The 25,293-nt window shown below is 38.9% G+C and overlaps 1 protein-coding gene across 4 annotated transcripts in view; it reads left to right on the top strand.

The window, feature by feature from the left end:
- The window catches only part of TLK2 (tousled like kinase 2), a 95,329-nt gene that overhangs the window by 66,362 nt on the left and 3,674 nt on the right, over positions 1-25,293 (top strand). For all 4 annotated transcript variants that reach the window (XM_080681897.1, XM_080681894.1, XM_080681896.1 and 1 more), the window contains 6 exons: positions 1,181-1,272; positions 6,781-6,870; positions 10,288-10,457; positions 11,643-11,781; positions 16,026-16,137; positions 23,418-23,525. In XM_080681897.1, coding sequence (XP_080538023.1) covers positions 1,181-1,272; positions 6,781-6,870; positions 10,288-10,457; positions 11,643-11,781; positions 16,026-16,137; positions 23,418-23,525 — 711 coding nt within the window. The remainder of the gene's footprint in view (positions 1-1,180; positions 1,273-6,780; positions 6,871-10,287; positions 10,458-11,642; positions 11,782-16,025; positions 16,138-23,417; positions 23,526-25,293) is intronic.

The following is a 25,293-nucleotide window of genomic DNA, read 5'->3' as shown; positions in this document are numbered from 1 at the left end:
ATCAAACCATGACCTCCTGGTTCATAGGTTGATGCTCAACTACTGAGCCACACCGGCTGGGCTAGTGTTCATATTTTTAAAATACTGGTTTATATTTAGTGTAAATTAGAAGTTGTTTTTTTATAAGCAGCCATCTCTTGCATGCAATGCTTTCCTAGAGATAGCTTACATTTTAAAAGATCTGTAGAGCAATAACCACTATTCATGGAGAGTTTTTCTGTCCCTATTGCTTTTATGCATTCATATATTTGTGGAAACTGGCAGATGGATGGTAACAATGTTGGAACTGAAGTACTATATTTTTAATCTGAAATTTAAAAACTAAAAAAGACTATTCATTCTAAAGGAGTTCCTCTAAATCCTTTTGAATTGGGAAGTCGTCTATTGTATAAAAATATTACTTTATGAAATTATGATTTACACCCAACATCCTCAAAAACTCATCTCTTACTCCCATGATAGAGCACTACCTATCTGATGTGGGACTTGCCAACAGTGGTGGTCTCTGGGGAAAGTGTGTCCCTTTATTTGGACAGTGCTGGAGAAGTGGCTTGGTGTAACTAATTTCAGACATTGTTGGAATCAAGAGCTGCTTTTTATTTACTCAGCATATATGAATGGGACTAAAGGCAAGGCTTCTTTCTTGGTTTTGTTTCTGTTTTTATTTTAATAAACACAATATGGCAAATTACAAAGTTATTTTCTAAACAAACATAGCAAAGAAGTGTATTCTGAGGGGTTATTTTTCAAGAAGGCAGTCTGTGTCCCCAGCATTTTAAAAGTGGCAGGACTTGCCATTGAGGCATATCAGGTCTCATTGTCAGCTGAGGGACAAGAGACAACCTAAGGGAGAAAAGTCCCAAATAGGTGCCCAGAAAGAGAATTGTTTGGAAGTGTCTGTTAAGACATGAGCTGTCTTTCTGTTGGTGGTGTATGCTTAGTTTTATGTTCTAAACCCCTTGGTGCCAGTGTGTCTGGAGACTTCTAAATTATCTGATCACAGGTTTCAAGAAGATGTTCGCTGCTCTGAAACACATATGTGATGTGTTGTCTTCTGCTGCTGTTTTATTTAATATTGCATCTTGGACTTTGAGTATGTTCTATTAAATAGAAGCTTCAAATCAGTTGCCTGTAATTCTTATCATTTATCTAGAACATAATGTATTTCTTTTCTTTATAGGCATTTGACCTAACAGAACAAAGATATGTAGCTGTGAAAATTCACCAGTTAAATAAAAACTGGAGAGATGAAAAAAAGGAGAATTACCACAAGTAAGTGATACTAGACTCTCTGATTTTTCAAAATTTAGTGATAATAGCTGAAGTTTGAGCACTGAATTAAAAGCTTTACATATATTGTTGTTTCATTTAATCCTAGGAGAGAGTAACTTTCCCACCTTACTGATGAGGACTGATACTTAGGAGAATTTAAACAACAATTAAGAAATGTTTATATTTGTAAAACTTTGAACAATAAAGAATTAACGTTAAAAAAAAAAAAGGATAAAAAAGAAATGGCTGAGATGGTATTTAAATCTAGACTTCCCTTTATCCAAAGCCCATGCTCTTTACCTCCCCTTCCATTGTCTTGTATAAAATTAGCTACAATAAACAAAGCCTCAGAAATAGGCTTGTTGCTTGTCTATAGAAACCAGAGGAGAGTGTCCTTTAGTGGTCGGGAGACCCTGGGAGGTGACTGGTGGGACTTTTTAGCTGCTGCAGTCATTTCCTTATGGAGGAGACAGACGGGGGGAATGGGGACCTGGTGTGCCTCAATGGTACTTTGGCTTGTTCAGCTCCTCTATGCTGTGCTTACCTCCCCCGGCATAGTTTGCTGGTCTTCAAGTTTTTGATCTTAAGTGTCCCATTTATTGTGCTTGCCTCTCCAGAATGCCACTAATGCTGGCCCTCATCTGCACTTGGGGTCCGGGGGTGCCTTCTTTAGAATGAATAGTCATTATATGTGCAGCTGTCAATTTCTTTGTTCCACTAATGTCAGGTTATGCTTGTTTCCTCTGAGCTTCAGAACACTGGAGGCCACACAGAATCAATTTGCTAGTAAGACCCCTACTGTGCTTAATGTTGTTTCCTTGTTGTAGGTGCAAGTACTGAGTTAGACGTGTTTTACCCCTGAAAGAAGGAGACGGCCTCTTTTTCTTAAAAATATATATATAATTTATTGATTTCAGAGAAGAAGGGAGGGAGGGGGAGAGAGAGAGAGAGAGGAACATCAGTGATGAGAGAGAATCATTGATTGGCTGCCTCCTGCATGCCCCACACTGGAGATTGAGCCTGCAACCCAGGCATGTGCCCTGACTGGGAATCTAACTTTGATCTCTTGATCAATAGGTTGACGCTCAACCACTGAGCCACGCCGGCTCAGTGAGATGGCCTCTTTTGCTATAAAGAACCCACCTCCTTTTTCCAAAAGCAGTTTTGGGTTTTTTTTCTTATAAATAGTTCTTTGGAGGGGGAAAAACAATGGACTTTAAAGTAGCCTTTTAGTTGGCTTCTAAATCTCAAAGGGAAAAATAAACATTTCTACATTATCAACCACTTTTTCACACATGGCAAGGCAACTCTTGCTTTATACCTATTGTTCATTGGGGACTCAGGAACTCTTCCTATTCCATGCAGATTGGCAATGGCTCTTGGCCCTGGGGAAGAGAATGTTCCTGTGGTAGTGAGAGAGATAGGGCTTAGCAGAGGTAGGAGAGGGGATTGTATGTGGTTCATGCATGGCATTCTGTATGTGTATCTTACGTGACAGGCAGCTGCAGTCCAGATGCTTCTGAGGAGCAGTTACATTATTATAAGTACATTCCAGTCACTTGACGTGCAGAGACGAATGGCGGGCTTCAGTGAATGCCAGGAGCACTTCAGAGAAAGAAACCATATGTCGTTCTGACCAGTTATAAAGAGAAATGTCCCCATTATATTGAGACCCTCAGAATGCCTAAAAGTGTCAGAATAGTATATGTTCCTCTTTTAAAATGTCCTGCAGCTGTCATGTATGTACTGACCACTCTAAATCAATTGATTCTATAAGGGATCAACTTTGGTCAGCCAAGACCAAGGTCAACCAAGACTATCTTCTCAAGAAGATAGTTCCTGTGCCAGGATCTGTACATATATTTTGCCTGGTCTCAGTATCCAGCTTCTAGGCTGACCTTAAAGAGAACTCCAGTAGGTGTTCACATCCCAGCGGTTTGAAACAGTGAGGTATTAAAGCCAGGACTGTGTACCTCCTTGATACATTGGGCAAGTCCTGGTAGGTATGAATTGGTTGTCTTTCTCACATTTCTCTTTCAGACAGAGAGAGCAAGTGGAGGAGTTTGACTCATGTTTCTTAGCTCCTTACTAACCCAGCTCAGGCTTACAGTGGTGCCTTCCTACTCTGTTTCCTCACCAGAGGTGGGAGTCAGCATGCCTGACCACCTCTGGAGCCATGTGGGTAGTGGCCATTTCCTAGTTGACACTGGGGAGAGGGCGTGCAAAGTTATTATGACCTCCATTCATCCTTTGGGGAAAATTCTTCAGCATTTCCACCTTTCTTTGAAAGATATTGCTTGCTAAGTGATATGAAATCATATTGATGAATTTCAGGCTATAGAGAATATGGAATTAGCAAAATGTCATTAACTTCTTTTACCTTAAAGAGGTTTATATAAAATTACAACTATATCAAGAGGAAAAAGAAAGAGGTTTATATCAAACACATAACAGATTTTAGAGAGTGCTTTAAAAATTCAGTATTAAACTAAAAAGTAGTGTTGTGGTAATATTATAAAAGATGAAAATGCAACTCTAACCATGCGAAGTAGGTCTTCCAGTTGCTTTTCCTTTCATGTGGATGACTTTCCAGTCCCAATTGGAATCAAGACATTTATTTGGGTAAAAAAGAAGAAAAAAATCAAAGAAAGTAAAAGGCTGTTGTTTTTAATGTTGAGTTATATTCTATACCTCCTTTGCTCTCCTCCTTACCCACAAACAAAAAGTAAACTGATTGTTTTACTTTTGCATTATCAAATACATTAATAGGTATTACTAGATTTCTTTTTTTTTTTTTAATATATTTTATTGATATTTCACAGAGAGGAAGGGAGAGGGATAGAGAGCTAGAAACATCGATGAGAGAGAAACATCGATCAGCTGCCTCCTGCACACCTCCCAATGAGGATGTGCCGGCAACCAAGGTACATGCCCCCGACCGGAATCGAACCCGGGACCCCTCAGTCTGCAGGCCGACGCTCCATCCACTGAGCCAAACCGGCTTCGGCTACTAGATTTCTTTAATGCCCCAACATAATATATTAAAAACTCCATAGTAGGACAATTTCATATAAAGCGTTCTGCAGAAATAATTGCATTTTAATTAGTATATTCTTGTAGGATACTCTTTTCTAATCTTCTAGGATAACATAATTTTGAAAGTCTAAATATATATCCACTTATAAGAGAGTCAAAGATTAACACTTTAATGGATAAGTTTCTTAGTAAAGTTTCTGTAGTTATAGTGCATTAATCCCTTGGATGCTAAGTTGAAATATGAAGGCCATGGCAGAGCTACTGCCTTGCCTGATGAAACATGAGAAGCGGGCCTAGAGCCTGATGTGACCTTGAGGGAGAGCTTTCAGTGACACACAGCAACTTCCCTTAGTTGGTGAGGAGTTTGAATGACACTTCCTTTGATTCTTAATTTTTGCCTCCATTCATTTCTTCTGTGTTCTGTACCTTGACAGAAATTGGTCTCTACTTTGAAATGCACAAAATCAAAATGTTAAAAGTGCAGGGAACTAAGGATTTATAGTATGCTAGAGTAAAAAAAATGACTTGAACAGATATCTATTTAGTCCATAGGTTTCTAAACTTTTTTTGTTTTTGTTTTAACCCCCAACCAAGGATATTTTCTTCATTGGTTTTTAGAGAGAATGGAAGGGAAGGAGGGAGAGCAGTGAGAGAGAGTCACACATGGATTGGTTGCCTCCTGCGTGAGCTCCGACTAAGGCTTGAAACCTGCAACCTAGGTAGGTGTCCCTGCCAGGAGTCGAACTTGAGACCTTTCGGTCTGCAGGCCTATGCTCTAACCACTGAGCAACCGACCAGAGCTTAAACTAGTTTGTTTTTTGAACAGCATCACCTTTATTTTACCAAATGAAATACTACACCAATCTTGATATATGAAAAAGGATAAGTGTGGAGCTGCTTTGGTGGAATGGGGAGTTGGGCCAAAGCCACCTTCTTTCCTCAGCGTCTCCACAGGGGCTCCGGAGGCATGGATCTCCAGGGGCCCCCTTTAAAGCTGTCAACCCAGTACAGTGGTGGTGAAGCCCAGTGAGGTGGTGCCACAAAGCCCAGACTCAATCCAGGTTTCTTGGTCCCAGGGTAGTGGCTGTTCTAATGCTACTCTAAGTGTGTCAAGTCTTTCTTTTCAGAGAGACACAAAGATGATGAAATGAAGCATCAGAAGAAGCAAAACTGCCAGAAGTGGCAGCTTGAAAAATAAGCCTAGTCCAACAGTTTCCTGGGGGAAAATATATTTTATATATATACTTTTAGATTTCAGTCTCCTCTTTCTCCCCGCCAGTTGTTTTCTCAACTTTCTGTTGGAATACACCAATTTCAGAAAACACCACTTTTTTTAGTTGTTGTTGTGGTTGTTGTTGTTGTGTGTGTGTGTGTGTGTGTGTGTGTGTGTGTGTGTGTGTGTTTACCATACTATGGGAAAAATTTTTTTAAAGCATTTATTTTTATATATATATATTTCATTGATTTTTTTACAGAGAGGAAGGGAGAGGGAGAGAGAGTCAGAAACATCGATCAGCTGCCTCCTACACACTCCCCACTGGGGATGTGCCCGCAACCAAGGTACATGCTCTTGACTGGAATCGAACCTGGGACCCTTGAGTCCACAGGCCGACACTCTATCCACTGAGCCAAACCCTTTAGGGCTGGAAAAAAATTTTTAGTGACTTGCCTTATAACAAAATGCCCCAAACTAAATGGTGCTAGGTTACTTAAAATATAATCATTTCCTGTTGTTCTTTGAAAAGAACTGAATAAAAATTATTTGTAATTACGTTGTATAAACCTGTTCTATTCTCCTAAAATTCAGTGTATGAATACGTCCTAATATATATTTGTGTTCCTAATCTTATTAAATGCTTCTAAATTGGAAAAGTACTAAATAAAAACTCTTAACACATATTTAAATTCTTATTCCAAAAAAACTGGGGTTTCCATAATTTCACATTTTCTATCAATTTCCCATTTTCTTAGAAGAAAGTAAAGCTGATAGCCCTTTAAATCCTTTTTGTAAGAAGTAGGATTAAAAAATATATGAAGCGCTGCTAATTGCCTTATATAACCAGTAATCCTTTTACCCAAGGAGTTTATATGCTAATTGCTCCCCTTGATGTAACACCAGGATATAAACATTTATAGATATGAAGTATCAGCTTTAGAAAAGGAAAAAACTGTCTTTGTAATTTTTAAAGCTCTAATATTTGGATATAATTATAAAAGAGGTAAGATTGTCACTGAATGAACTTTGAAAGGATGAAAATCCATTCATTCAACAAATATTTGAGTACCTACTATCTTCTCAACAGCTTGGAAGATACTAGTAGAGAAAATAGGATGAGGAAAGATAAGGGAACCAGATGGAACTGAATAAATACGTAGAAACAATAGAGAAATAAGAAAATATGTAGGATTATCCTTGATGAGTTCTAAAAGACAAGCCAGAATGCAAATGTTAATTTTCCATTTTATTTTCAGGCATGCATGTAGGGAGTACCGGATTCACAAAGAACTGGATCATCCCAGAATAGTTAAGCTATACGATTACTTTTCACTGGACACGGACTCGTAAGTGCTACACCATTTCAGCTTAGTAATTAATGCTAATTTTTTCTAGTGTGTTGACTACTCATGGAATAGAGTTTAAATCTGGGCCCAAGAAAAACTCTTTGAGGGAACCAAATATATTTATTTATGGGCAAATAGTTGTATGTGAATTAAGACATCTCTTGGCCACAGGATGTGTGCAGTTGGTGCTATACATGTTTAACATCCAGTTTGGTGGGGAGAAAGATGGGGATAATTTGTAATATTTGCCAATTTCTGTGTTATAAATACTCTCAACATATCCAGTTTCAAGCTATCAATTAAACACACACAGCTTTATTGAAATATAACTTATATACCATGTAGTTCACTCTTTTAAAGCAGCAGTTTTCAACCTTTTTCATCTCATTTCACACATAAACTACTAGAATTCTGTGGTACACCAAAAAATATATTTTTGCCGATCTGACATTTAAAAATAGGTACAGTTTTTATTCATTCATACCCAACAGCTATTGTGTTGGCTGTTGTCATCTTTTTATTTGACAATCTAAGGGAAAAGAGGTCAGTGTCCCTGACTAAATAGTCAGGTATTGCATGTTTTTAAAATTCTTGTGGCACACCGTGTGTAATCAATTCAGTGGTTTTTAGTATATTCACAGGATGCACCACCATCTTCATAGTCAATTTTAGAACATTTTCATCACCTCAAAAAGAAACCTTGTACCTTTGTTATCATCTCCCTATTTCTCCACCTCCTACCCCCAGCCCTAAGCAACCACTAATCCACTTTTTGACTCTATAGAGTTCCTATTCTGGACTTTCATGTGAATGGATCATATAGACGTGGGCTTTTGTGACTGGCTTTTTTCACTTAGTATGAATTTTTTTCAAGGTTTATCCTTTTTGTATCATGTATCAGAACTTCATTTTTATGACCAGATATATTCTATTGTTTAGCCGTAACTGCCTTTTGTTTATCCATTTATTCTACCAGTGGCTTATAACCAGCTCACAAAATTCCTGGAAATTTAACTATCAGCTCTCACACAAATTGGTGCTAGCATCCTACTTACATGCACCATTGAGTGTGGACTGTTCAATCGCGTCTCCAACCCACTCTGGAGACTGATGAACACTGACAGACCTTTCAAAAGTGTTAAAATATAGGTTCATAGCTTTATAAGATGTTAGAATTGGGAGGGATCTCAGTTCAGCCTTCTCATTTTATAGGTGGAGATTTGAGAATCAGAAGTCTAAGATCTTTAATAATTTTGAGTATTGTTATTTCATTACCAGGTATAGGTAAGCTCTAGTACTACCTCTGGGTTTATCCTGCAGTTGAGAAATGTTTCAGCATTTGGAAACATTTTCTTTGTAGGAGTCTGAACCAAGTTAGGAGAACATATTTTGGGTATGGTTTGCAAGTATTCTTCTTAGACCCCCCAGTGTAATTTTAGGAGTTTTGGCCTGTTCAGGCAGCCGCTATCTCAGAAATTGCTATACAGAGAACCAACCCACATTTAGAAGTGACCTCAAAGAGAGACCACAATTCTGTTTGGGAACATAAACTATCATCTCTGGGATTTTCCATTTCCAGGTGTGTTTAGCATGGATTGGGGTTGAGAAAAATATCTAGGTAGAGAGCAGGTCTCCACAGGGTGGCTTTACTGTTTTGCTTTGAGTAAATCCATTGAACACTTGATAGGACCCTTACCCTACTCCCCAAAACATAAGTACAAAAACTATTTCAAAGATAATAAATATGACGACTTTGATTATCTGCTGTTTTGAATTGTATACATACTTTAAACTTATCTGAGAAATTGAGTTGAATCTGTGCTATTCTTGAGTTGTTTACTTTGTTCTTCTTATTGTGTATATGATGAATTTTCATCAACAATAAGTCAGACCAGCATTTTGGAAGGACCAAACCTAGACACAAAAATATTTTAAAGATATAAATATATACTGTATATGTTATATAATCTAGTTTAGGCTATAATACATTTTCTTTTTTTAAAATAAAATGTCTCTAATACAAAAAATAAAAAGAAGAAAGAGCTCTGTGAGTTGTTTGAGTATTAAAAATGAGATTTTATTTTCACCTTGCATTTCGGTCAAAGAATAAATCAACTAAGCATGAGAATCCATATCTCACATTTCTGTGTCTCAGTTCAGAGAATCTACAAATTTCAGACATTTTCAAATAGGGTGCTAGTATGTATCATAAGGAGCATAAAGCTGTTGTTCAGTTTGGGATCCCACAGGGCTATGTATGCCCACATTACATTGCATTGCATTTTGAAGGCTTCAAATTGCCTGGAGGCCCATAGTTCAGTCCTGAGTTTGTTTGCTCTCTGGTCTGCTCATTCTTCCCCTGTTCTGCATCTTAGGTGAGTTGGCCCTTGCAGGCTGTGTTTGTGTGTCAGTTGTTGATCAACTGGGTTTAGCCAATAGGGAGACAGAGATGGTGGGGGATAGAGGACACCCCTCCCTCATTGTGGTTCCACTTTCCCTTGGTGACCCTGGGTTCTGGTTGCACCATCTCCCTCTGACACTCTAGCCTTAGGGTGCTAATGGCTTCCTGCTCAAGATGATCTCTGGGGGATCTCACTGGCCAGTTGTCTTCTCAGGTCTTTCATCATCTATGTGTTCAGTTCCCTGAATTAAAGCCTCTCAAGTGATTTTTATTTCCTGGCTAGACCCCGGGTCATACAACCATATTGTCAATCATTTAAAAGGTATTCTTCTCAGGACTATTCAAACCGTTCAGGATGCCTTACTTCAGTTTATAACTGCCTTCAAAGATAAACACATGCAATTTTAAATTTGGTTCTGTTTAATGTATTGATATAAGTGAAGGAAGAAAACTCATACTATGTAATAACACATTTGTTAGAACCACAGATACTGTACTTTTATACCTTGTGTTTAGCAAAGAGAAATGGTAGTATCGTATTGTGTCAAACTGCCAGGAGGCATGGTTTGAAATCAATCCTTGGGACCGGGGCAAACCTGAGATTTTTTCCTCACTGTCAGCACTCAGGGTCATTGAAAACGTTTGTAGTGAGAACTGTGTATTTGATCACGTATGCTTGTTTAGAAATGGGGTGTAGCTTGGATATGTAAAGGAGACCCTTCCATAAAGATATCTACCTTAAATACATTGCAGTTGAGGTGTGCCATGTGTGAGCTTTATTTAGCACAACACATTCCAATGTGGGGGGGTGTGGAGGCTCCTCACCAAGAGAGTAAGCGGTTTCTTCCTCTGCCCACTCAAGTAGCTAGTACTGAATAAAGAATAGAAGAGTTTTTTTTAAGGAACAAAGAAGAAAGGAGAAGCTAATTACCTGAAGTTTTCACTGGGACTGGTTTAGTTAGCCTTAATCTGCTTGCTCTCATCTCGCGGTCAAATGTTGGTTTATTTGTCTTTAGGTTTTGTACAGTATTAGAATACTGTGAGGGAAATGATCTGGACTTCTACCTGAAACAGCACAAATTAATGTCGGAGAAAGAGGCCCGATCCATTATCATGCAGATTGTGAATGCTTTAAAGTACTTAAATGAAATAAAACCTCCCATCATACACTATGACCTCAAACCAGGTATGTCTAACTTTTAGGAGACAGTATTGGTGGCTTTTCTTTGGTCTTATAAATGACTTAATTTTATAAAGTCAGAGAATTTGGCAGGAGCCAGGAAGGCTAAAACCATCTGACTTTAGATTGCTTGAGTAGGTGTGGGAATAGAAGAGCCCTGGCCACGAAGCACTGGGTTTAGGAGGGCGGGTCATAATAAATGGTACGGAGAAACAATGCCCTGTCTTTAGAGCCCAGGCAGTTCATGATGTCAGCCCGATTAGGAAAGAACTGCTCCGCTTTGTTTTTTCCCATTACTCACACTGCATAGCAGTTCCTCTACTCCAGGTCTCTTGGATAAGTGCTCAAAAATTAACCATTATTTTGCACATTAAGTTCTGAGCAGAGTTTTTCATCTTTTTGTATGGTTACTATCTAACTTGGATAGTCATCAGCAAAAAGTAGAGGGTAGTTGGACTTCTTGCCTCTACTCTTTGTTGACGTCTGCATGTGTTCGCTGTGGACAGCTCCAACCAGCTTAGCTTTGGTGTTAGGAAGGGGATTCCCATTTACCTCCTGGTGTGGCACAGTTGTAAAGCTTGCTTTCCTCTTCTGGTAGCTACATATTAACTCTCACGACTCATTATGCTTTAATGTTCTAATACAGTTCACATGACTAAAAAAATCCATTACGATGAAGTGCTTTTTTTAAAGAGTGGCCATTGTGTGATTGGGTTTTCCATCACTGAATCCAATACATTTTCCTGCCTTAGGAGCTGTAGGTGGCACTGTGGTACTATCTTTGATTCCCTTGTATGTTTTCTTTGACAATCCCTCCCTCCCCAAATGAATGTTCTAAACACCGTGGTTTAGAGATCTTTACTGAAAGTTCAGATGAAACTTTCCCACAATTTTTGACCAACTGTACAAGTGATATTTTACTTTGGCGAGTTATAATTTATTTCCACTGCTCACAGTGGTGGTTTTAGAACATTAAGCAGGTGATTCTTGGAAAATAGAAGGTTGCAGCCAGACACTGAGGACTCTTCCCCTGCATTCAGAGTCCAGATCTCATTTTATTCTGGGGATTGAGATGTTTGGTATTGCGTGCAGGACTTTGAGTTCAGTTGTCTCCTTCTTGTCTGTTATTACTTGGCTTTTTCTCTTAATTAGTAAGTCTCTTTTTATTCATGAAGATTTTTATCTTTTTAGGTAATATTCTTTTAGTAAATGGTACAGCGTGTGGAGAGATAAAAATCACAGATTTTGGTCTTTCCAAGATCATGGATGATGATAGCTACAATTCAGTGGATGGCATGGAGCTCACGTCACAAGGTGCTGGTACTTATTGGTAAGTATCTGAGAGATCTGACAGGTTGGCTGGTGGTGTGGCTGGGCTATACTGAAGTGTTGATAATTAATGGTTAATATCTACATCCTTTCTGCTTGGGCAATAATGCTATAAATATAAACCAAAGCAGATTTTCCTCCCCAAAAGTTACTGTCTTTTCAGTGGCTTGACTCTTATATTTATACTAGAGGCCCAGTGCACGAAATTCGTGCACGGGAGGGGGGTCCCTTAGCTCAGTCTGCACCCTCTCCAATCCGGGACCCCTTGGGGGATGTCCAACTGCCGGTTTAGGCCCGATCCCTGTCGGACATCCCTCTTGCAATCTGGGACCACTGGCTCACCTGCCTGCTGGCCTGATCCCCCTAACTGCTCTCACCTGGCAGCCTGATCCCTAACTGCTCTCCCCTGCTGGCTTGATCCCCCTAACTGCTCTCCCCTACCAGCCCAATCTCCCTAACTGCTCTCCCCTGCTGGCCTGATCCCTAACTGCTTCCCCTGCTGGCCTGATCCCTAACTGCTCTCCCTTGCCAGCCTGATCCCCCTAACTGCTTTCCCCTGCCAGCCTGATCCCCCTAACTGCTCTCCCTTGCCAGCCTGATCTCCCTAACTGCTCTCCCTTGCTGGCCTGATTGCCCCTAACTGCCTCTTCCTCGGCCCCACCACTATGGTTTTGTCCAGAAGGTTGTCTGGAAGATGTCTGGTCTAATTAGCATATTACCCTTTTATTAGTATAGATTTATGTCTTAATATTTCTTTCCTTTCTTGAAAACCATTGAGAGAGATTATGTATGGTCAGGTGTATGAGTTGTGTGTTTCCTCCTTAGGGTTGGCCCTAGTGAGTAGGTAGAGAAAGAGGTTGCTCATTTGTATATCAAGAATGGCCCTAAATTCTTTTCAGTACAAATGCAGGTCTCTCTCTTCAGGGGTTAATGGGCTGAAGGATTTGTTTCCAGAGTTGCCCGAGGATGATGGATCCTCAAGAACTAAGGAATTCTGAAGATCAGTATGTAAAGTAATCAGGATGTAAAAAGCAACCCTTAAAATCTAAACAAAAAAGTTTGCAGTTTGCCAAGAAATTTATCCATCTCTCTCAGCCACGTTCTAAAAGTTTTGAGCCACGTTCCCCCCCCCTCTGTTGTCTCTCATCTCTCCCCAACCACTCTACCCCAGCTGCCTGTTCTGTGACCATCCTACTTCTGCCTAGCATGACTTTTGACAGCGAGAACCATACAAGACACCTACAGCTCAGGCATTTAACTTTGTTTTCGTAAATGTGTGTTAACAGAGCTGCCTTTTCACATCTGTGTGATTCTGAACATGAAGGAAGCTTCCAGTAGCAGCACAAAGGGCTGGGGAACACATGCTATTATACCCCAGTGTCACTTGGTAGATCACTTATGTTTGAGTCTAACGATTAGTGAGTGACTGGGAATGAAGGTGTTGATCTGAAGCAGACAGAGAAGAGTGGGGGAATATCTTTTACAACATGTAGAATCGGCCCTGTTCTCATCAGTCTGATCATATTTAAGTTACGTGCATTAAAGAACCAATCAAATCCTGCTTAAAAAAAACTCACAAAATTTCTAATGTTTCTCATTGTTTGTGGAGATGGTATCTGTCGTGAAAATTAGTCACTAAATTAAAACTTTTGAGATTCCAGGTTTAAAATAGAAGCTACAGTTACAGTGTTTATTCACTATGGTGGTTATTGTGGGTTAGTGTTCCTGTCACTAAATGATACAGAAATATCTGCTGTTGGAAATTTTGGAAACAGATCTATACCTCTGCTGTATAAATTCACTGGAACTTAAATTTGAGCTTTTTGTTTGATAGAGTGTTCTTTTTTTCATGTTTCATTAGGTTTCTCATTGCTACCTATTGCCATATTTGCTAAGCTATAAAAATTCAGTGGTTGGAATTTAAATAAAAATTATATGGTGTTTGGGATTTGCTTCAAGGCAATCTGAGGAGAGTGGAGAGGGATGTATATGAATAAGGACTCACTGAGTGTTGATAGGTGTTTTGTTGTTGTTTTTTAATAGTAAAAAGCAAGGTAGAGAGGGGCTACTGAGAAAATTAAATTTTATGGGTTTCTATGAAAGTTTAAAAAGTCTCCATATTGATAGAAACATTGCCATAACCACCATCCTCAATATATCATCCTCTATAATGTCCCAGAGAGCTGCAAAATAGACAGGAGGACATAATTCTAAGTGACTTTGTGGTATTTGGTTGTTCTAGAATTATTCTACATTGAATACTACTTTTAAGTAAGTGACCTGTAGGCTAGGCCTTGAGAATCATTTTTCTCTGAGGATTATATCGTCATGGAATATGCAGCTATGTTTTTGTGTGTTTTTTTTTTTAATTTTTAGTGTAGTGTCATAGAACTGTCATCTACTCCTCCTCCCAAAGTCCTTGATAGGGAATCAGAATGCTTATTATTTTCAGTATTTGGGGGAAGAACTAGTTTATTTCTTCATTTACAGATGGAGGAAACTGAGACCTAGAATGTGATTTGCCAGACTTCTATTAAGTGGCAATGTCTTTTGTATTCTAAATATTTGGCTAAATTATTACTCTGCATATAGACAAGTTCAACAACATCTGTTCTTCCCCACCACCTCCACAAAAAAAGTTATAAATACATTAAAATGATCATTTAGAATAAAAATTCTATTTGTTATATATCTAATATCATATTTGTTTTATGTGTTAAGGAGTCAAGAACCATGAAAACTAGGGAAGATTAGCACTTGGAAGAGCTGTTTTTATTTTATTTATTTAATATATATTTTTATTGATTTCAGAGAGGAAGGGAGAGGTAGAGGGAGAAACATCAATGATGAGAAAGAATCATTGATCGGCTGCCTCCTGCATGCCCCCCACTGGGAATCAAGCTCGCAACCCAGGCATGTGCCGTTGGCCAGAATCGAACCCAGGACCCTTCAGTCCACAGGCCTAACACTCTATCCACTGAACCAAACCGGCTAGGGCGAGTTGTTTTTAAAATAAATTATTTTTTTCTATATTGTTTCTATGCCATTTCCCCCCTCTTTGTGATTTCTATATCTGTATTTTTATTTTTCAATGTGTGTTTTGGCTAAAAAATTTTATTGTGAAATAGTAATCTAGGCCAGTGGTCTTAATCATCCAAAAATGTCTGTTAAAAATAATAAATGAGAAACAACATGAAACTAAACTTCTTTTTAAAAAAGAAGAAAGCCCATGATCTGAACATTTTCTGCCTCTCAACTCTTGTGGTCCCCTTCAAGCTATAAATTTAGATTTTTATACCAAAGCATAGCAAGCTTTCAAATAGTTTCACAGAATTGATTTTACCAGCATGAAATCTGCAGAAATCAATCTGTTATCTACAGAATTCCACCTTCCAGCTGTGCCATGGCTAAGACTCTAGGCAATGAGTAGAAGCATATTTGTTTGGTTTCCTAAATGCCAAGAGGCACTTACCTTCTGTACCATACAATTTGGTGTGGTTGGCTGTCCAGCTAGTCCTTTTAGAGGCCAGGGGTGGATGGGGAGGGAAAGAATTCAGATGAGGATTGAGTTGTTCTAACAAGTAGTTTGTTTAGCTTTTTTTGCACTGTTAGTCTTCTAGTAATCCCCTGATTGACCTTAAATAGGGAAATGTAAAATATCTTTTGATAACACGGACTTCAGTGCCACTATTAATTATATATTGTAGTTATTTCCAGTCCAGATTACCCAAAAAAACTACATTAAGAAGAGAGCCATTCTCCTCAGAGATTTCTTCTGGGTCCTGAAATCATTGGGACTTTTAAAATAGTATTTTTACCAACATCTTCAGCCAATATGAAAGGAAACTGATACCACCTCTAGTTAGATTTAATGTCTGTTGATGCAGCTGTTATAAAAGGGAGTGCACATCATTTATGGTCGCCCCCCCCACCCCCCTTTAAACCTTTGTTGAATGATACTTATATTAGGGACAATCCTGGGAAAGGAGGCTGGAGTGGGTGAAATAGGAACCAAAGAGAATATTTACCTCTCTCAGTGAGTAGAGAAATGTATTTTAAGTTTTCATAGGACATTACTGCCTTAGAGTGTCTTTTCATCAACTTCCTCCAGGTAGGTCTAAGTTGCTTTTTCAGCTGTTAAAATTCAGGTATTTTCATTTCCAACAAGGTGTTTACCTTTGCCTGTACATGTCTTAGATTTATACAGTTATTTTTCTGAGAACTCTTACTTCCCTCTTTTCCTAGGTATTTACCACCAGAGTGTTTTGTGGTTGGGAAAGAACCACCAAAGATCTCAAATAAAGTTGATGTCTGGTCAGTGGGTGTGATCTTCTACCAGTGTCTTTATGGAAGGAAGGTAAGGAAGAAGGTCAGATGTTTTGGATTAACTTCTGTCTTGGGTGATACATGTACAAAGTGGTATGGTGTGGATTATTCTCTTGGGATTAATCATTGGATTATACAACACAGAATCTTGAAAGTTGTGGTTTGAACAAAATACAGAATAATAATAGCTTTATGTATAAGCAGAAATTTTTGACCCTAGAGCACTTAATGAATTCTGCTGGGACTCATGTGGAAAACATGTATTTTTTGCTGTTCTCAATTAGATCCAAGATATGTTTTGGTTCTAATAATATGGTATAGGGAATTATATGAAGTAGTTTATTAAAGTATACAATCTTCCCAGGAGCCATTCTTAAGGGTCCCCAGACTTGAAACTTGAAATATTGGCAGGGTCCTTTATTCCCAACCACCCCATTAGTTAAAGCTAGTATTAATAAAAGCATGCTTTATATTTCTATACTGGGAGGTGGTGTCAGAAAGTATTCATTGTCTGTTAAAGTGACATATCATTAGAACAAGTAATAACCTAGGTAGTAAAGTATAACCTAGTGAGTTTTCACATTTGTTTTTTCCTTGTGAGCACAAGGAAAATGTATGTATTAGGATCCAGCTGTGTATTTCTACTCATATTTCTGCTGTCAGTGTGTTCGTATGTTTCAGTGCTCTCCTTAGGCTGTGGGTATAAGCCATTTGGGAGTTCTGCAACTCTCCTGGACTTTTAGTATTTTGGTTACAATCCCCAGACCGAGCTCCTTTTTAACTTCCTTTTTTTTTCTTCTTTATATATATTTTTATTAAGGTATTATATGTGTACATATCTTACCATTGCCCCCCCTTCACCCCACTCCCATACATGCCCTCACCCCCCAATGTTTTGCATTCGTTGTTTACTCTTATATGCATGCATATAAGTCCTTCGGTTGATCTCTTATTTCCCCCACCTCTCCCTAACCTTCCCGCTGTAATTTGACAGTCTGTTTGATGCTTTACTGCCTCTGTATCTGTTTTTGGTTCATCAGTTTATAACGTTTTTTATTATCCACAAATGAGTGAGATCATGTGGTATTTTTCTTTCATTGACTGGCTTATTTCACTTAGCATAATGTTCTCTAATTCTACCCAGGTGCCTACAAATGGTAATAATTCCTTCTTTTTATGGCAGCATAGTATTCCATTGTGTAGATGTACCGTAGTTTTCTGATCCAGTCATCTGCTGACGGGCACCTAGGCTGTTTCCAAATCTTAGCTATAGTGAATTGTGCTGCTATGAACATAGGGGTGCATAGATCCTTTCTGATTGGTGTTTCTAGTTTCTTAGGATATATTCCTAGGAGTGGGATTACTGGGTCAAATGGGAGTTCCATTTTCAGTTTTTTGAGGAAACTCCATACTATTCTCCACAGTGGCTGCACCAGTCTGCATTCCCACCAGCAGTGCACGAGGGTTCCTTTTTCTCCGCATACTCGCCAATACTTGTCGTTTGTTGATTTGTTGATAATAGCCATTCTGACAGGTGTGAGATGGTATCGCATTGTCGTTTTGATTTGCATCTCTCGGATAATTAGTGACTTTGAGCATGTTTTCATGTGTCTCTTGGCCTTCCTTCTGTCTTCTTTCGAAAAGATTCTATTTAGGTTCGTTGCCCATTTTTTTTTTTTTTAATATATTTTATTGATTTTTTACAGAGAGGAAGGGAGAGGGATAGAGAGTTAGAAACATCGATGAGAGAGAGACATCGATCAGCTGCCTCCTGCACACCTCCCACTGGGGATGTGCCTGCAACCCAGGTACATGCCCTTGACCGGAATCGAACCCGGGACCCCTCAGTCCCCAGGCCGACGCTCTAGCCACTGAGCCAAACCGGTCAGGGCCCATTTTTTTATTGGATCATTTATCTTCCTTTTATTAAGTTGTATAAGCTGCCTGTAGATGTTGGAGATTAAACCTTTATCAGTGATAACATTTGCAAATATGTTCTCCCATACAGTGGGGTTTCTTATTGTTTTGTTGATAGTTTCTTTTGCTGTGCAAAAGCTTTTTATTTTGATGTAGTCCCATTTGTTTATTTTCTCTTTGGCTTCCATTGCCCTAGGGGCAGTATCAGTGAAGAGTTCTTTCGGCATATGTCAGAGATTTTGCTGCCTGTGGATTCCTCTAGTATTTTTATGGTTTCCCGTCTTATGTTTAAGTCCTGTATCCATCTTGAGTTTATTTTTGTGTATGGTGTAAGTTGGTGATCTAGTTTCATTTTTTTGCATGTATCTGTCCAGTTTTCCCAGCACCATTTATTGAAGAGACTGTCTTGACTCCATTGTATGTTCATGCCTCCTTTGTCAAATATTAATTGCCTATAGTGTTTTGGGTCAATATCTGGATTTTCTATTCTATTCCATTGGTCTATATGTCTGTTCTTGTGCCAGTACCAGGCTGTTTTGAGAACAGTGGCTTTGTAATACAGCTTGAAATCTGGTATTGAGATCCCACCTACTTTGTTCTTCTTTCTCAGGATTGCTGTGGCTATTCGGGGTCTTTTTTTATTCCAGATGAATTTTTGGAGAGTTCTTTCTAGGTCAGTGAAATATGCCGTTGGTATTTTAATGGGGAGTGCATTGAATGTATAGATTGCTTTGGGTAGTATGGACATTTTAATGATGTTGATTCTACCAATCCATGAACATGGTATGTTCTTCCATCTGTTTACGTCTTCCTCTATCTCTTTTTTCAGTGTCCTGTAGTTTTCTGCGTATAGGTCTTTTACCTCCTTGGTTAAGTTTATTCCTAGGTATCTTAATATTTTTGGTGCGATGGTAAATGGAATTGCTTTTTTAGTCTCTCTTTCTGTAAGTTCATTATTGGTGTATAGAAATGCCATAGATTTCTTGGCGTTAATTTTGTATCCTGCTACATTGCCGAATTCATTTATTAATAAGTCTGTTAGTTTTTTTGAAGGAGTCTTTCAGGTTTTTTATGTACAATATCATGTCATCTGCAAATAAGGACAGCTTTACTTCTTCTTTTCCAATTTGGATGCCTTTTATTTCTTCTTCTTGTCTAATTGCAATGGCTAATACTTCCAGTACTATGTCAAACAGGAGTGGTGAGAGTGGGCATCCCTGTCTTGTTCCTGTTCTTAGGGGAAATGGTTTTAGTTTTTGCCCATTGAGTATGATGTTAGCTGTGGGTTTATCATATATAGCTTTTATTATGTTGAGGTATGATCCTTGTATTCCCACCTTGTTGAGAGTTTTTATCAAGAAAGGGTGTTGGATTTTGTCAAATGCTTTTTCTGCATCAATTGATATGACTGTGATTTTTATCTCTCAATTTGTTTATGTGATGTATCATGTTAATTGATTTGCGGATATTGTACCATCCTTGCATTCCTGGGATAAATCCTACTTGGTCATGGTGTATGATCTTTCTGATGTACTGCTGGATCCAATTTGCTAAAATTTTGTTGAGGATTTTGGCATCTACATTCATGAGGGATATTGGCCTGTAATTCTCTTTCATTGTGTTGTCTTTATCTGGTTTTGGTATTAGGGTGATGCTGGCTTCATAGAAGGAGCTTGGAAGTGTTCCTTCCTCTTGAATTTTTTGGAATAGTCTGAGGAGGATAGGTTTTAGTTCTTCCTTGAATGTTTGGTAAAACTCTCCTGTGAAGCCGTCTGGCCCCAGGCTTTTGTTTGACGGAAGCTTTTTGATGACTGCTTTAATTTCTTCCATAGTTACTGGCATATTGAGCTGTTTAGATTCTTCCTGATTGAGTTTTGGAAGGTTGTATTTTTTTAGGAATATGTCTATTTTCTCCAGGTTGTCCAGTTTGTTGGAATAGAGTTGTTCGTAGTATTTTTTAACAATCCTTTGTATTTCGGTGGGATCTGTTGTTATTTCACCTCTTTCATTTCTGATTTTGTTTATTTGGGTCCTCTCTCTTTGCTTCTTGGTGAGCCTGGCTAGAGATTCATCAATCTTGTTTATCCTTTCAAAGAACCAGCTCTTGGTTTTGTTGATCTTTTGTATTGTTTCTTTGGTCTCTATGTTGTTTATCTCTGCTCTGATCTTTATTATTTCCTTCCTTCTGCTTACACTGGGCTTTTCTTGTTGCTCTTTTTCTAACTCTTTGAGTTGTAGGGTTAGGTAATTTATTACCATTGTTTCTTGTTTTTTGCAGTATGCTTGTAGAGCTATGAACTTCCCTCTCAAGACTGCTTTCGCTGTGTCCCATAGCTTTTGGATCGTTGTGTTTTCATTGTCATCTGTTGCCATGATGTTTTTTATTTCTTCCTTGATCTCTCTGGAAACCCAGTCTTTGTTTAATAGCATGCTGTTTAGTCTCCATGTGTTTGATTTCTTTGGATTGTTTTTATTGTAGTTGATTTCCAGTTTTATGCCACTGTGGTCTGAGAAGATGCTTGATATGATTTCTATCTTCTTGAATTTGAAGAGACTTTGCCTATGTCCCAACATATGGTCTATCTTTGAAAATGACCCGTGTGCACTTGAGAAGAATGTATATTCTGTGGCTTTGGGGTGAAATGTTCTGAAGATGTCAATTAATTCCATCTGGTCTAGTGCGTCATTTAGGATTGATGTTTCTTTGCTGATTTTTTGTTTAGAGGATTTGTCCAATGGTGATAGTGGGGTATTAAAGTCTCCTACTATGATTGTATTGCTGTCAATCTCTCCCTTGATATCCTCCAAGAGATTTTTTATGTATTTGGGTGCTCCTGTATTGGGTGCATATATGTTTACCAGAGTTATTTCTTCTTGTTGGATTGCTCCCTTTAGTATTATGAAGTGGCCTTCCTTATCTCTTGTTATGTCCTTCACTTTGAGATCTAATTTGTCAGATACAAGTATTGCTACCCCAGCTTTTTTTTCATTTCCATTCTCTGGGAAGACCTTTTTACATCCCTTCACCCTCAGTCTGTGTGCATCTTTTTTTCAAGGTGGGTTTCTTGTAGACAGCAGATATATGGGTCTTGTTTTCTTATCTAATCTGTCACCCTATGTCTTTTGATTGGGGCATTTAATCTGTTTACATTTAAAGTTATTATTGATAGGTACTTATTTGTCTCCATTTTTATTCTTTACCTCTGTGTTCCTTCTTCGCCTCCTATTTCTTTTTTTTTTACAGCAAACCGTTTAGCATTTCTTGCATTGCTGGTTTGGTGGTAATAAATTCCCTTAGTCCTTTTTTGTCTGTGAAGCTCCTGATTTTACCTTCAATTTTGATTGATAGCCTTGCTGGGTACAGTATTCTTGGATTCAGACCCTTCCTTTGCATGACTTTGTATATTTCATTCCATTCCCTTCTGGCCTGATGAGTTTCTGTTGAGAAATCAGTTGCTAGTCTGATGGGGGTTCCTTTGTATGTAACTTTCTGTCTCTCTCTTGCCGCTTTTGAGATTCTTACTTTGTCATTGGTGTTTGCCAATTTAATTATAATGTGCCTTGGCGTCAGGCTTTTGGTGTTCATTTTGCTTGGGACTCTGTGAGCTTCTTGGATTTGTGTGGGTCTTTTCTTCCCTATATCAGGGAAGTTTTCTGTCATTTCTTCAAACAGGTTTTCTGTTCCTTGCTCAGTTTTCTTTCCTTCTGGGATCCCTATTATGCGGATGTTGTTTTGTTTCGTGTTGTCCCAAAGTTCCCTTAGGCTCTCCTCCTGCTTTTTTTTTTTTTTTTTTAAATATATTTTATTGATATTTTACAGAGAGGAAGGGAGAGGGATAGAGAGCTAGAAACATCGATGAGAGAGAAACATCGATCAGCTGCCTCCTGCACACCTCCCACTGGGGATGTGCCCGCAACCAAGGTACATGCCCTTGACCGGAATCGAACCCGGGACCCTTCAGTCCCCAGGCCGACGCTCTATCCACTGAGCCAAACCGGTTTCGGCAACTCCTCCTGCTTTTTAATTGTTTTTTCCAGAAGCTGCTCTACTTGGGTATTTTTTCCCATCTTGTCTTCTAGCTCACTGATGCGGTCCTCTGCTTCTTCTAGTCTACTCTTGATGCTTTCTATTGAGTTCTTTACAGCAGCGATGTCATTTTTCATTTCTTCTTAGTTCTTCTTCATTTCCTCTTGGTTCTTACTCATATTGTCGAATTTGTCTTCCATTCTTTTCAGCCATCTTATGACCATTTCTCTGAATTCTTTCTCTGGAAGGTTGCTTGCCTCCATTTCGTTTACTTCCTTTTCTGGTGATGCCTGCTTTTCTTTCATATGCGGGCTGTTTCTTTGTCTTATCTTCCTTTTTAACTTCTTGTTTTCTTTATTTATCCCACTTTTCTAATCGGAAAGCTATTCAGAAGTAGGAGGGGTTAATTATTACAGTACTTATACCCTGATAATGTGGAAGTGTTGAGCTTTTAATTCAGATTTCAGCTTCCTCTTTCACTTCTTGATTTCTTTGTTTATTTATCCCACTTCTCTAATCAGGAAGCTATTCAGAACTAGGTGGGGTTAATTATTACTTATACTCTGGTAATGTGGAAGTGCTGCCGAAAGTGGTGGCAGAGGTTATCCAGGAAGAGTTGTTTTGTGATCCATCAGTAGAAACACTGTAGAAGTGACACTTGGACTTAACCTAATTTTTCAGAGTTTACTAGAAAATGGCAGTTTGAGGCACAGATAAAGCCACTAAGTAGCCCCAATTCTGTGTTGTTGTTTTTTAAAATGTATTTTTATTGATTTCAGAGAGGAAGGGAAAGAGAGAAACATCAATGATGAGAGAGAACCACCAATCGGCTGCCTCCTGGAATCGAACCCTGGACCCTTCAGTCCACAGGCTGATGCTCTATCCACTGAGCCAAACTGTCTAGGGCCTGTTTTTTGTGTCCCCCTCCCCCCAAGTCTGGCCTTACCCCTTCTACTCTTTCACTTTTCTATCTCTTTTTATCTGTGTCTTGGGCCTGCTAGTATCATACATGTATTGCTTAAGACTGCATGTATCACTCTGGGCAAAAGAGGTTGCTGGTTCCTGCTCTGCATCTTTTTTTTTTTCCTTTGCTGTAAGCAAAGCTTAGTAGAGGATGACACACCAGATCTGCCCCTGGTTTCAACTCTGCCTTAACCTAGATGTTGGACTGTGAGCAAGTCATTTAAGCTCTGAGCCTTTTGTACCCTTTATCTATAAAAATGAGAGAGTTCAAGGACATTATCTCCAAAGTTCCTTATAGCAATTCTCATTAAGATGTCTTCTCTGTTCCTCCCAGGAATTTCAAATTGTTCTCTTTTGTTTTAACCAGAGGCCCACCTTTGTTTATTTTTATTTTTATATGACAGCCTTTTGGCCATAACCAGTCCCAGCAAGACATTCTGCAAGAAAATACTATTCTTAAAGCTACTGAAGTGCAGTTTCCGCCAAAGCCAGTAGTAACACCTGAAGCAAAGGTAAGTTCTGACCAAACTGGCCAGCAGAAATGACTGCTTTGCTTTTTGTATTATTTCTATAGGCAATAGTGGATGGGTTTTTAGTACAAAATTTAAGTATTAAAACACACTCTTCCTTCCAAATGTGTATTTCTCCAACCTCTACCCTTCTCTCCTCTCACAATAAGTATTTATTGAGTGCCTATTAAACAGTAGACAGTGCAGAAGGAACTGTTAATATGTAAACAATGAACTACAGCCCAGCCGGCGTGTCTCAGTGGTTGAGCATCAACCCATGAACCAGGAGGTTGCCGGTTCAATTCCGGGTCAGGGCACATGCCTGGGTTGCGGGCTTGATCCCCAGTGTGGGGCGTGCAGGAGGCAGCCAATCCATGATTCTCTCTCATCGATGTTTCTGTCTCTCCTTCTCTGTTCTTCTCTGAAATCAACAAAAATATATATTTTTTTAAAAGTGAACTACACAGATAAGGTCCCTGCCCTTAAGGAGTATGCATCCCACTAGTTGAGGCAAATAATAACTAAAAATGATACATTCATTTTCATGGTGATAAATGTTATGAAGAAAATAAGAGTAAGGGGGTGGACAAGTGGGAACCCCTTTTTTGATGGCATGATCAGGGAAGACCTCAGTGATGATGTGAGGTTTTGAGCAGTCTTTAATGATGTGAAGGTGGGGGGCCATGTACAGATTTGGGAGAAGATTATTCTGAGCAGAGAAAAGTGAGTAAAGCTTAGATGTGAGTGTGAGCTTAGCAGGTCCACAGTGAGGGCAGAGCAGAGGGGAGAGTGGTAGGAGAGACAGCAGGGCAGATTGTGAACTGATGGAAAGCAGTTGAAGGCTTTAATCAGGGCAACTATGTGATCAGATTGCTATTTCAGAAGCCTTTACTGGCAGCTATATATAGAGAAAATTCAAGATATAAAAGTTTATTTGACTAGTGTCCAACCCAAGAAAACCTATTTAATTCTAGTTCCAGATATTTCGCTAAGGAAGGATTTTTTTCCTTTTAATCCTCCACCTGATGATATGCAAGAGAGGGGAAGGGAGAGAGAGAAATATTGATGTGAGAAAGAACATTAATTGGTTGCTTCTGTATGTGCCCCAACCGACCGGGGATCAAACCCACAAGCTAGGTATGTGTCCCCATGAGAATGGAACCCACAGCATTTTGGTATAAGGGATGATGCTCCAACCCATTGAGCCACACCAGCCAGGGCAAGAAAGGCTTATTTTTTTAATTGATTTTAGAGAGAGGAAAGGAGAGGGGGAGAGACAGAGAGAGAAAGAAAAATATCAATGTGAGAGAAACATTGATTGACTGCCCCCTGCATACTCCTCCTGGGGATCGAGCTCACTACCAGGGGCATATTCCCTGACTAGGAATAGAACCAGCAACTTTTTGGTACATGGGGCGCTCAACCAATTGAGCCACACCGGCCAGGGCAAAAGATTTATTTTTAAAGACCAAGGATCATTATGTTCACTTCTGTGAATTTGTTTTTATCTTACAAATGCTTTAATCAAGTAATTACCTCTAGATGTCCTTTATTTTGAAAAACAGGATTGGTATTATACTTTTGTGTTATATGAATTAAACATGGGGGGATAGAAAAGCAATTATTTATTTCATGTTTTAGACTTTTAAAAACAGACTATTTTTTAGAACAATTTTAGATTCACAACAAATTTGAGTGGAAAATAGAGTTACCATATATTCCCTGCCTGCTCCCCTCCAAAGCCGCGCCCCTCCCTCTCCTCCCCCTCGCC

Source organism: Plecotus auritus, assembly GCF_963455305.1.
Source record: "Plecotus auritus genome assembly, chromosome: 7".
In the NCBI taxonomy this organism is placed as follows: Eukaryota; Metazoa; Chordata; class Mammalia; order Chiroptera; family Vespertilionidae; genus Plecotus; species Plecotus auritus.
This window is presented reverse-complemented; position numbering and strand designations above follow the sequence as displayed.